The following is a 12,893-nucleotide window of genomic DNA, read 5'->3' as shown; positions in this document are numbered from 1 at the left end:
ATCAAACTGAGGGTCTTAGAGGGGAGGGAGGTGGGGGGATGGGTGAGCCCAGTGGTGTGTATTCAGGAGGGCACAGAGAGCATGGAGCACTGGGTGTTGTATGCCAACAGTGAATCATGGAACACTACAACAAAAACTAATGATGTATCATGTGGTGACTAACATAACATAATTTTTAAAAAAGGCATATTTTCAAATAATCCATGTATGAATGGCCAAGCCCTAGCAGAGAGTTCTCAGTGAGATCTTTGTAGTTCTTGTCATTGGCAAAAATAAAGCAAATCCTTAGTGATTGACATGGATCAAAATTAATCTTGAGAGCTGTTTCTCCACCATTTGAAATTATTATTCTAACCCCAAAGCATGCATGGTGTATATAAATATATTTTCTCTGTGTTGCTCTTTCGGCCTCCCCCACGACAAACAGACTAGTTTGTCATGAAATGACCGTTCTCTTACACCAGACACAAAGATAAACTCGAAATGGATAAAAGACCTCAACGTGAGGCAGGAATCTATCAAAATCCTAGAGGAGAACACAGGCAGTAACTTTTCCAACATCGGCCACAGCAACTTCTTTCAAGACATGCCTCCAAAGGCAAAGGAAACAAAAGTGACAATCAAACTTTTGGGACTTCACCAAGATCAAAACTTCTGCACAGCAAAGGAAACAGTCAAGAAAACAAAGAGGCAACCCACGGAATGAGAGAAGATATTTGCAAATGACAGGACAGACAAAGGGCTGATATCCAGGATCTATAAAGAACTTTTCAAACTCAACACACACAAAACACATAATCATGTCAAAAAAGGGGCAGAAGACATGAACAGACACTTCTCCAAAGAAGACATACAAATGGCTAAAAGACACATGAAAGAATATTCATCATCATTAGCCATCAAGGAAATTCAAATCAAAACCACATTGAGATACCACCTTACACCAGTTAGAATGGCCAAAATCAACAATACAGTAAACAACATGTGTTAGAGAGGATGTGGAGAAAGGGGAACCCTCTTACACTATTGGTGGGAATGCAAGTTGGTGCAGCCACTGTGGAAAACAATGTGGAGATTCCTCAAGAAATTAAAAATAGAGCTTCCCTATGACCATGCAATTGCACTACTGGGTATTTACCCCAAAGATACAGATGTAGTGAAAAGAAGGGCCATCTGTACCCCAATATTCATAGCAACAATACCTACAGTCGCCAAACTGTGAAAAGAGCCAAGATGCCCTTTAACAGATGAATGGATAAAGAAGATATGGTCCATATACACTGTGCAGTATTATGCCTCCATCAGAAAGGATGAATACCCAACATGGATGGGACTGGAGGAGATTATGCTGAGTGAAATAAGTCAAGCAAAGAGTCAATTATCATACGGTTTCACTTACTTGTGGAGCATAAGGAATAACATGGAAGGCAATGGGAGAAGGAGAGAAGTGAGTTGGGGGAAATCGGAAGGAGAGATGAACCATGAGAGACTGTGGACTCTGAGAAACAAACTGAGGGTTTGGAGGGGAGGGAGGTGGGAGGTTGGGTGAGCCTGGTGGTGGGTGTTAAGGAGGGCATGTATTGCATGGAGCACTGGGTGTGGTGCATAAACAATGAATCTTGGAACACTGAAAAAATAAAATTAAATTAAAAAAAGAAAAGAAAGAAATCATAGCACGCTCAAATACACTGGATGCAGCCACATTTGCTGGATTTCTGGCTGAGCCACACTGCTCCACTTGAAAGATGAAGTTAAAATGTAGCCATGTCACATCCATATGTGAAGGCCTGTACTTGGGAAAATAGAGATCAAGACGATCAGACTGTTTCTGTCCAGGGCAGAGGAACAGGCCAGTCACAAACCATCTCAGGTTCTAGCACTGTGTAAATGCAGGCTATGGCTAATGCGAATCATCTCCACTTTCCCAAAACCCCTCAAGGTACAGTGGATCTTGAGGATCCTGCTCACAGGGTAGATTCCTAAACATTGAACTAGAAGCACATCGGAATGATAATAATGAAGTGAAGGAAATTAGGGAAGAACAGTTTTGTGACGTTAAGGGATGTTGCAAGATTATTGAAAAAAATAAGGAATTGGGAAGGGTGAGAAGTCAGTGGCTTCAAATGGGCACAACTCATTAAAATCAGCATTGTTTTGAAGAAAATGGTGAAAAGGAATTTAAAGTAGGACTGCTAGAATGGAAAAATGGTTCTCCCAGAATCATTTTGTCAGGATGCAGGTAGGAGAATATGTAGACATCTTGCTTCAGAACAAATCAGGGGCCCAAGGGACATTAATTGCAGGATGCTAGGTTTCCCTCTCCCACACAGCCTGTCTTGGGTTCTGGGCTGCACCGTCACCTGACATTGACATTTGCTCGTAAGGAGATTCCTGCAGGGGAGGCCCGGCATCCTCTCACCAGCCACCTGGGTGTCACAGGCTCATTTTTGTTCAGAAAAGAAAGCCCCTGTCCTGTTTCAAGTGCAATATGCAGTATTTTATTTTTTGAGAAAAGACATCTGTGACTCTGTGATAATTTCTTAAAGAAGAACATCAAATATAAGTAAAATAGACCCAAAAAATGTCATGTGCAATAAAGTAGGCTTGACTATCTGATGCCAAAGTCAACGTGACACACAAAGTAAACAATATTTCACTCTTTTTTTTTATTAGATCACGATGCAATATTTGAACAAATATATCTTCATCTGACAGCACCACTAGACCCTTGATCACTGCCTAGTTTACTGTGGAAACTGAAGGTGATTAAGCTGCCTTCTGGACACCAAGCCGTGTAGGCCAAAGATAATGTTTTTACTTCTGCTCCTGCCATTGTTGTTACTACTATTCTCGCAAGTTCTCCCATCATGCTTTGTCAGGTTCTTCTAATTAACTTCCTTCGTCTCCAGTTTCTCATTATTGAAATGGGGATATTTCCAACTATATGCGGTTGCTGTAGAAATTCAACGAGGTGGAGCCACATGAAAGCACATATCACATTGCTTGGAAATAGAAGACACGTTTTCTAAGGTGCCAAAACCAAGGGTCATGTTAATGCCATTGCCATCAACAATTACTCTCATAAAATAAGATGTATATTTGAGTCATCAATGTTTTGAATTATCAAATGACTAGAAATCCAGCAAAAACAACTGTTTTGTCTCTGCAGTGAAGTACGTCAACTCTGCATGATTTTAGTTTTCCGTGTTCAGAGAGAGGGGTTGCTGGGGTGTGTTTTGGTCTAAGAGTGTAATTGTGTAGGTGCGGTCTCTTTTGTTACTGCCACACCTGGTTGAAACCGATGTTGGATTTCATGCTGTCTGAGGCTGCTCGAAAAGGGCTCTCACTCTGTGTGAGGGGGATTCGGGCAGCAGGTGCGGATGACGTGAACTGGACATGCATTCTCACGCATACTGAGGGGTTCTGACACTGGGCAGGTGCACTGCCTCAGGGGATTGGTCCAATGGCCTCAGAACGGCCATCAGGGGCCCAGCACTCTCCAATTCCTTCTATTCTTTTCTTGGATGAAGACTCTTAACTGGAAATGTATCTTAGATCCAAAAAAAACTGCCACATTCATCCACCCATATCCAAAAGCGGGTTGTGGGGTAATCTCTCCTCAAATACCTCTTTACATCAGTGAGGAAGAGGTGGAGGTATCCTTCAGGTCCCCCTGGGCCGGACTGGGCTACTACAGAGATGTCAGATCCTTCAGGTCCCCCTGGGTGGGACTGGGCTACTACAGAGATGTCAGAGAACAGGAGCAAAGGGCTGCTCGACAGTGTGTGGGAGGCAGCTCGGTCAGCAAGCTAGAAGGGGGGCAAAGGGCTGTTGAACAGGTAACCCATTTTGATGAAAACATTATCCACCTACCTATCTATCCACGGATAGAAAAGAACATAAATCTGACCCTGCCATCCACTCAAGAGGCCTTTTCTCTTTCTCTTAGTCAAGCATGTTTAAAAAAAAAATGGATGGGGGAAGGGAACTTAGTTCAATTATTTATGCTTATAATTTATTGTTCTTTACAAGATTCTTGAGTTGTTCAGTTAACTCACTTATTTTCCTTCTTTCCTTATTTTCATAATATCTATTATTTCATAATATATTTCAGTATTATTATTTCATATATATAAATATAATTTATAATTTATATATTATATAAATATAATAATATTTCAATATTATTATTTCATAATATCTATTCAAAGCTATTCATTTACATCAAATTCCACTTTCCTTGAGTTTGCCGTGAGTTGACTCGTAATAACTCACACAGTCTTTCAATTCAAATACTTATTTCTATTTCTTCTTTAATACTTGAGTTACTCAGGATCATGTTTTAATATTTAAATTTACAAATGTATGACTTTTTGCTTCTTTCTTTCTTTTATTTTAATTAATTAATTAATTAATTTATTTATTTTAGATTTCATTCATTTATTTGAGAGAGAGCACAAGCAGGGGGAAAGGCAGAGGGAGAGGGAAAGGACAAGCAGACTTCTTGATCAGCGAGGAGTCTGATGCAGGTTTCAGTGGAGGGCTGGATCCCAGGACCCTGGGTTAATGACCTGGGCAGAAGTCAGATGCTTAACCAACAGAGCCACCAGGTGCCCCTTGCTTATTTCTAATTTAAAAGTCTTGAGGTCAGAGGGGTTTTTGCTACATATATTTTTTAGAAACTTTGGTGAGACTTTCTATGTTATGTGTGCAAATGAGAAAATATTTTCTCTTGGCTTAATTAGAACATGGATTATATAGTTTGGAGGCATGAATATATACCTATATGCATGTATTAGATTACATTTATAAATATGCTATTGAAATATTTTCATCCTTGATATTTTCCCAGATTGAGCTATCCTTGAGAAAATATTATTAAAATACCCTTCTATACTGATTTTCTCTCATTTATCCTTGAACTTATTTATGTAATTTTTCCTGGGCTATCTCTAGATGAACAATTACATATGATTTATAAATACATATTTATAGGTATAGTTTAATCCTTACACTAGCAGTAGTTTGTTAGTATTAGAAGGATGTGGTGCATAAACAATGAATCTTGGAACACTGAAAAAATTAAATTAAATTTAAAAAAAAGAAACATTCTAATAGTAAATATACAACCCAAGGTTGTTCAGTTCATATTTGAATGGATAAAGACAATGTGGTATATATATATATATATATATATATATATACAATGGAATATTACTCATCCTTCAAAAAACTGAAATCTTGCCATAGCAACAACGTGGGTGGAACTAAAGGGCATTATGCTAAACAAAATAAGGCAATCAGAGAAAGACAATTATCATATGAATTCACGCATACGTGGAATTTAAGGAACAAAACAGAGGAGCATAGAGGAAGGGAGGGAAAAATAAAACAAGACTTCATCAGAGAGGAAGACAAGCCATAAGAGACTCAACCATGGGGAACAAACTTGAGGATTGCTGGAGGGGAGGAAGGTAGGGGGGATGGGACTACTGGGGGATGGGCATTAAGGAGAGTCCATGATGTAACAAGCACTGGGTGTTTTATACAACCGATGAATCACTGACCTCTACCTCTGAAATTAATAACACACTGTATCTTAATTAATTGAATTTAAATTTAAAAATACACACACACACGAAAGATTTTAATCAAAAGCCAACATCATGAGAATGCAAAATAGTGCAGCCAGTTTAAGAGTTTAGCAGTTTCTTAAAAAATTAAATATAATCTTACCATGCAATCAGCCGTCGTGATCCTTGGTATTCACCCAAAGGAGTTGACAACTTAGGTCCACATGGAAACCCGCACACAGATGTTTATAGCAGCTTTATTTCTAATTGCCCAAACTTGGAAGCAACCCAGATGTCATTTAGTAGGTGAGTAGATAAATCTTGAGTCTTTAGTGGTATTTCTCTCATTCCAACTCACCAGTGCCCTTCCCCCTAATACTCATCCTCTTTATTGGGTAGTTTTGAGTTTGAATCCATTTAATCACAGGATCTCTGCCCAGAGCCACCCCATATAATAATTCCTCCACTCTTTGCCCCACTTAACGTAAAAAACAACTTGCTTTTTAGAAGAAGGAAAACTATACATATTTAAAATTTGTTTTTAAAATACCTGTCCCATATTCCTTTTCTGCTCTGTATCAAAATGGATGTGGCTCAAACTCATCTCACCAAGAACCGAGTCAGTATAACAAGATAAACTGAATAAAAATGAGTAAGAATGTGAATTATGTTTAAGAAAAGGAGAGTGAGTGAGGGAAAATAGGATGGATCCAGAAGTGTTTGCACACAGACTCCAATTCAAGCTTTCTAGAATCTAATGCCAAAATGCACACAGGATCTGTGATAAGCTATAGAGAATGTAAGGTAAAAAAATGAATTATTTGCCTCTTACAAGCATAGTTGTTTCTGATAACAAAACATAAGCAGATCTTTCTCAGTTGTTCCCATAGAGCACAGTGTACTACGCAGTCAGCGATGTCCATGGCCAGTGCTGTCTGGGGCAGCAGAAGGAGCTCCTCTCCTCGTCCCTGTGAGCAAGACCGCCGGAAAGACTGGGGCCACGCGGAGCTGCTGGAGGTGCTTGAGGCGCAGGTGCGGCAGCTGCAGGCCGAGGGTGTGTCGGAGGTGACGGTGAAGAGGGCTGGCATGGCTCGACGACTGCCAGCATCCGGCGGCTTCCAGCCCCCTGGGAAGGCCCGGACAGGGCCCAAGGGCCCTGCCACGGACCTTGGCGACCTCTGGGCCCAGAAGCTGAACAAGGAGAAGTCTGCGATGCAGAAGCGGAAGCTGCGGCTGGAGGGGAAGCTGCAGCTGCAGGCCGAAGACCTGGGTTGTGAGCACGAGCTGCGGGTGGTGCCCCGCCTGCTGGACGCCCAGCTGGCTGGCTGCCTGCAGCACTGGGAGCACGGGCCCCCCCAGAGCCTCCAGGAGGGGCAGCTGGCGCAGCTGCTGCAGGAGGCCCCGCGGCGACCGAGTCCCGAGGCGAAGCCGGCCCGCGAGGCCAGGGGCGCCGACATGCGGCTGGAGATCCAGCAGCAGAAGCTCCTGGCCTTCTTGGAGTGTTGCCTGCTCACGGGCCACCTCCCTCTCGCCCACCACGTGCTGGTCACCCAGCACAGCCGGGCCCGGCAGCGGCGGCGGCTCACGCTGGCCATGTACAACACCGTCATGCTCGGCTGGGCTCGCAAGGGCTCCTTCAAAGAGCTGGTGTACGTGTTCTTCATGGTGAAAGACGCTGGCCTCACCCCAGACCTGTTGTCCTATGCGGCTGCCCTGCAGTGCCTGGGACGCCTGGACCAGAACACCAGCACCATCCAGAGGTGTCTGGACCAGATGGCCCGGGACGGGCTGCAGCCACAGGAGCTCTTCAGCGGCGTGCCGCTGTCCCCGGAGGAGCAGGCCATGGTCCTGAGGGCCATGCGCAAGGCCCAGCCCACGTTCAGCCCGCTGCCACCGCCGCCGCGGCCCCCACCCCAGGTCAACACCTCACCACTGCTCAGGGAGATCTATGCCAAGGGAGGCCCCGTGTCCTACCCAAAGTCACACCTGCCCCTGCGGGAGCTGCGGAGCCTTTTCCGGAAGCAGCTACGTGTGGAGATGGTCACCACCGTGGCTGTGGAGTCCGTGGAGCAGGCCCGGGTGCTGACCGAGGAGGTCCTGCGGGCGCGGAACACCCTGCAGCAGCTGCGTGCCGAGTGGGTGGAGGCCCTGTGCCTGGGACTGCGGAACCTGAAGGCCAGTTAGGGCCGTGCTGCCCGTGCCGGCCGCCCCACCGTCTTCCCGTTCCTGTGCGTGCTTCCTGAGAAGGAGCTCGCCGAGCTGCTGTTGCAGACCCTGCAGGTGCTGCCGCCGCAGGGAGAGTCGCTGCTGTCCCTGGCGCAGCAGCTGGGCGTGCGCATGTTCAGCCGGCACGCGGTGCGGAGGCAGCGGCTGAGCAGCCGGGTGCGGGCACTCCGGGAGCGCTACCACCAATACGTGCGCCTGCTGGCCTCCGACACCCCGGTGGAGGTGCCTCGGCTGCCATGGCAGTACTGGGAGGCGCTGGGGCCGCCTGAGGCCCCCCACGAGCAGCCTTGGCCCTTGTCTGTGCTGGTGCAACTGGGCAAGAAGCTGGCCGAGATGCTGGTAGAGGCCGTGCGGATGCCTGGCAGTGTGGCCGCCCCGCAGGGCCCCTGCACGCTCATCCCCGTGCTCTACCATGTGTACTCCTTCCGCAGCTTCCGCCAGATTGGGATCCTGAAGCCACACCCAGCCTTCATCAAGCTGCTGGCGATGGCCGCAGAGCACACGCTGACCTTCGAGGCGGCCGAGGTGCCCATGCTGTGCCCACCGCTGCCCTGGACATCACCACACACGGGTGCTTTCCTGCTGAGCCCCACCAAGCTCATGCGCTCGCTGGAGGGCACCGTGCAGCACCAGCGCCTGCTGGACAGCTGCCCGCCCGCCGACCTGCACGGTGCCCTGGATGCCCTCACCCAGCTGGGCAACTGCGCCTGGCGGGTCAACGGGCGCGTGCTGGACCTGGTGCTGGAGCTCTTCGCCGCCAAGGGCTGCCGGCGTCTGGGGTGCCGGCCCCAGCCTCCGAGGCACCCCGGCCGCCCGAGGGCCGCCTGCCGCCCGGCGCCTCACCTGCCCAGAAGGCCGAGGTGCGGCGGGAGCTGGCCCGCTGCCTGAAGGTGGCCCGGGAGATGCACAGCCTGCGCTCGGACGCCTTGTACCGGCTGTCGCTGGCCCAGCACCTCCGGCACCGCGTCTTCTGGTTGCCGCACAACATGGACTTCCGCGGCCGCACCTACCCCTGCCCGCCCCACTTCCACCACCTGGGCAGCGACCTGGCGCACGCCCTGCTGGAGTTTGCCCAGGGCCATCCGCTCGGCGCCCGCGGCCTGGACTGGCTCAAGGTCCACCTGGTCAACCTCACGGGGCTCAAGAAGCGCGAGTCGCTGCGGGCACGCCTGGCCTTCGCCAATGAGGTGATGGAGGACATCCTGGACTCTGCTGACCAGCCCATGACGGGCCGCAAGTGGTGGATGGACGTGGATGAGCCCTGGCAAGCCCTGGCGTGCTGCATGGACATCGCGCGGGCTGTGCGCTCTCCTGACCCAGCTGCCTACGTGTCTCACTTCCCGGTTCACCAGGATGGCTCCTGTAATGGCCTACAGCACTACACCGCCCTGGGCTGGGACAGCTTGGGGGCAGCCTCTGTCAACCTGCTGCCTTCGGATGTACCGCAGGATGTGTACAGTGGGGTGGCCGCACAGGTGGAGGTGTTCCACAAGCAGGACGCCAAACGGGGCGCGCGCGTGGCCCAAGTGCTTGAGGGTTTCATCAGCCGCAAGGTGGTCAAGCAGACGGTGATGACGTGGTGTACGGGGTCACCCGCTACGGGGGCGCCTGCAGATCGAGAGGCGCCTGCGGGAGCTCAGCGACTTCCCCCAGGAGTTCGTGTGGGAGGCCTCACACTACCTGGTGCGCCAGGTGTTCAACAGCCTGCAGGAGATGTTCTCAGGCACCCAGGCCATCCAGCACTGGCTGACCGAGAGCGCCCGGCTCATTGCCCACACGGGCTCGGCCGTGGAGTGGGTCACACCCCTGGGCATCCCCATCATCCAGCCCTACCACCAGGACGCCAAGGTGTTGATTGCCGGCGGCATGCAGAGCCTCACGTTCAGCCAGAGCGGGGACACCAGCCAGAAGCCTAACACACTGAAGCAGAAGAACGGCTTCCCCCGCAACTTCATCCACTCGCTGGACTCTTCCCACATGATGCTCACGGCCCTGCACTGCTACAGGAAAGGCCTGACCTTTGTGTCTGTGCATGACTGCTTCTGGACCCACGCGGCTGATGTGGAGGTCATGAACCAGGTGTGCCGGGAGCAGTGTGTCAGTCTGCACAGCCAGCCCATCTTGCACAACCTATCCAGGTTCCGGGTGAAGCGGTACTGTTCCAGCACCAGGCTCAGGTCCCCCAAGCACTCCAAGAACCTGTGGATGGGCAAGCTGCAGGACACACTGAAGTCTGTGCGGAAGACAGGTGGGGGCGGGGACCGCCTGCGTGCGCGCTGGACGTGGGGTACCCCCGCGGTCCCGCCCCACGGTGTCCGCTCTGCTCCGCAGGGGCCTTGGACCTGGAGCAGGTGAAGCACTCCACTTACTTCTTCAGCTGACGTGGTGGTCCCCAGGCGAGGTCCCCAGCTGCTGTCCCCAGCCAGGCGCCACGCGCCACGCGGGCTGCCCGCCCCGTACCATAGTGTAAATAAAACCCTGTTGTCACTCGAGGGATCGATTGTCTTCCGCCGGCCTCGGTGCGCTGGCACCTGGGACCCGGCAGCGAGCAATCAGAGGCCGGCAGCCCGGGCGCCAATGCTGTCGTTTATTGCGCGGAATGGGGGTGTGGGGGTCAGGGGCGCGGAGCACGGCGGGGGCTGCTGCCTCGGCTGCCAGTACATTCATCTCGATGGCGGCCCGGCCGCGCGCCCGCGCCGCTGGGACTACCCGCCCCTGGGCGCGGGGCGCTGGAGAGGGCTGGGTGTGCCGGCTCCGGGGACGTGACCACGGGGCGCACGTGGACGGGGGCCAGGCCGGTTATTGCGTGAGCGCGGGGGGAGGGGTGGGGGGCAGCAGGAAGCCGGCGGCCAAGTATTGCACTTAAAAAACACAATCCTCATCTGACGGGCCACCTGCGAGGGCGGGGGCGGGCAGGCCTCCACAACCATCTCCTTCCGGCCACCAGGCCATCCCCGTCCCCGTTTCAAAAAAAAAAAAAAAAAAAAGGGGGGGGGGGGGCGCCTGGGTGGCTCAGTGGGTTAAGCCTCTGCCTTTGACTCAGGTCGTGATCTCGGAGTCTGGGGATCGAGTCCCACATTGGGCTCTGCTCTGCGGAGAGCCTGCTTCCTCCTCTCTCTCTCTGCCTGCCTCTCTGACTACTTGTGATCTCTCTGTCAACTAAATAAATAAATTCTTAAAAAAAAAAAAATGTCCATGGCCACAAGAAAAAAAAAAAAATGTCCATGGCCACAAGCCTGTGATGAGCTTCACAGGGCTACCTTAAATAATACCCTTCAATTGTTCTTGCTGAACGGAACACAAAACCCACAAAAAAGCCCGAGAATCATGAAAGGCAATCCATGGGACATTGGGATGGAGGCAAAATAACATGGCGCCCAGACAAGTGTCCCTATGCGTCTGGCTCTACGCTTCAGTAGAGTACGCGAAACAAGGCACAGCCCTGACAACTCTCCTCAAGAGGAATAATGGGACTTTTCGTTTTTCAAACAAGCCCATTAATACTGTTTCTCTCTGCCCAGGTTTCTAAAGGTTTTGAATGACACTGAGGTTAGGGTCATTCCTATGGCAGCTCTCATGCATATTAGCAACCAAATATTAAACTCTCTTCTTCGATTCAGCTGAGCTGATGGTAGACTCTAGTCCTTGACAAGGACTGCACTGAATAGAGCATTAAATCACTGGGTATATTCCTGCATCATGCTCCTAACACATTTAGGAGAAATGATCCTTTTTCATCAGTAACAATGACTCAACAAAGCCCTGATTTCTCATGAGGATGGGACATAGGGTGATGGGGTTTTTGGCCACTTTGGAGATAAATACTGTAATTTTTTTTCTGGTGGTAAGTATACTGGGTGGTGGGTAGTTCTGTATTTCCAGAGGCCCCCAAGTTATACTATATCCTCATTCCCCCTGAAGAAATGATGCTTCCCTTTGAGAATCACTGCCTTAGTGTTTCATGAATTAACTTTTTATGTAAAAACACTCATTCAAAAGGTAGTCACAACAATTATGTTATAAAAATACATGTACTGTTTATAAAGACAAAAATTTCCTTTGGAAAATACTTTCAGGTATGTATTTATTTTGGTTACCTTAATTATTCTTTACTAATTAGAATCTTGCTAGAATATTCGTAGAAAAATGGCCACTTTATATGCATAAAATTTCCTGGGTACTGGGGAATCAGATTGAGATAATGATAAAGATGCAAAGTGGGATGCCTGGGTGGTTCAGTTGGTTAAGCGGCTGCCTTCAGCTCAGGTCATGATCCCAGCGTCTTGGGATCGAGTCCCACATCGGGCTCCTTGCTCGGCAGGGAACCTGCTTCTCCCTCTGCCTCTGCCTGCCACTCTGCCTGTGCTCGCTCGCTCCCTCTCCCTCCCTCTCTCTCCCTGACAAATAAATAAATAAAATCTTTAAAAAAAAGATGCAAAGTCCAAGAATTTTCATCATTGAGTCAATCCAGTTAATTCTATGCACAATTTAGGTTTCACATCTTCAGAAATACTGCGGATTTTCTCTGTAATTGGTAAATTGCCATATGTAAATTTTCTATACATTCTTCAGAACAGATTTTTGTCAAGTTTTGTATCAGTTTAAAATAATCTACTTCAAATCATTCAAGAATTGCAAATATTTATTGAGTTTATTACATCTGATCTTGGTTTTCTTCAAAAGATACTTATTTCTTTTTAAGCCCTACCTGATCCACTCTAATTAAGCCCCGGACATAGCTGAAACCTTTTAAAACCAAACCATTAAGCCCTTAGACTATATCAACCACCTTCTCCATTAGCAGCACACCAAATGGGATGAAACATTTTGAAATTATTATAATTCAATGCTTTCAGAAAATGTATTTTGCCACATTTTTTTGAAGTGTGTTTTTGTCCTTAAAATTCATTCATTGTATTTTTGTCATCCTCACCAGCTCCTGAAGGCCATTATCTTTCCATTACTGAACTCTCATGTACCTCTTCCTTTGGTCTTTGATCGGTCACCAACCTTTATACATTCTTCTCAGTGGTGTTTTGAGAAGAAAGACCCTGCGCCGTCTTCCCACACACTCGGGATTTGTAAGGCCTGCAG

The 12,893-nt window shown here is 48.8% G+C and overlaps 1 protein-coding gene across 1 annotated transcript; it reads left to right on the top strand.

Annotated features, from left to right (window-relative positions):
- The first annotated feature begins 6,488 nt into the window (after nucleotides 1-6,488).
- Nucleotides 6,489-10,187, top strand: LOC111154072 (DNA-directed RNA polymerase, mitochondrial-like). Its single transcript, XM_022513424.1, is given in 5 exon segments — nucleotides 6,489-8,571; nucleotides 8,574-9,374; nucleotides 9,377-9,403; nucleotides 9,406-10,047; nucleotides 10,131-10,187. Coding segments are annotated over 5 exon segments (3,603 nt in total). The 3' UTR covers nucleotides 10,181-10,187.
- The last annotated feature ends 2,706 nt before the right edge of the window (nucleotides 10,188-12,893 follow it).

This window comes from Enhydra lutris, unplaced genomic scaffold (genome assembly GCF_002288905.1).
Source record: "Enhydra lutris kenyoni isolate GAN:26980312 unplaced genomic scaffold, ASM228890v2 scaffoldscaffold35, whole genome shotgun sequence".
NCBI lineage: Eukaryota > Metazoa > Chordata > Mammalia > Carnivora > Mustelidae > Enhydra > Enhydra lutris.
This window is presented reverse-complemented; position numbering and strand designations above follow the sequence as displayed.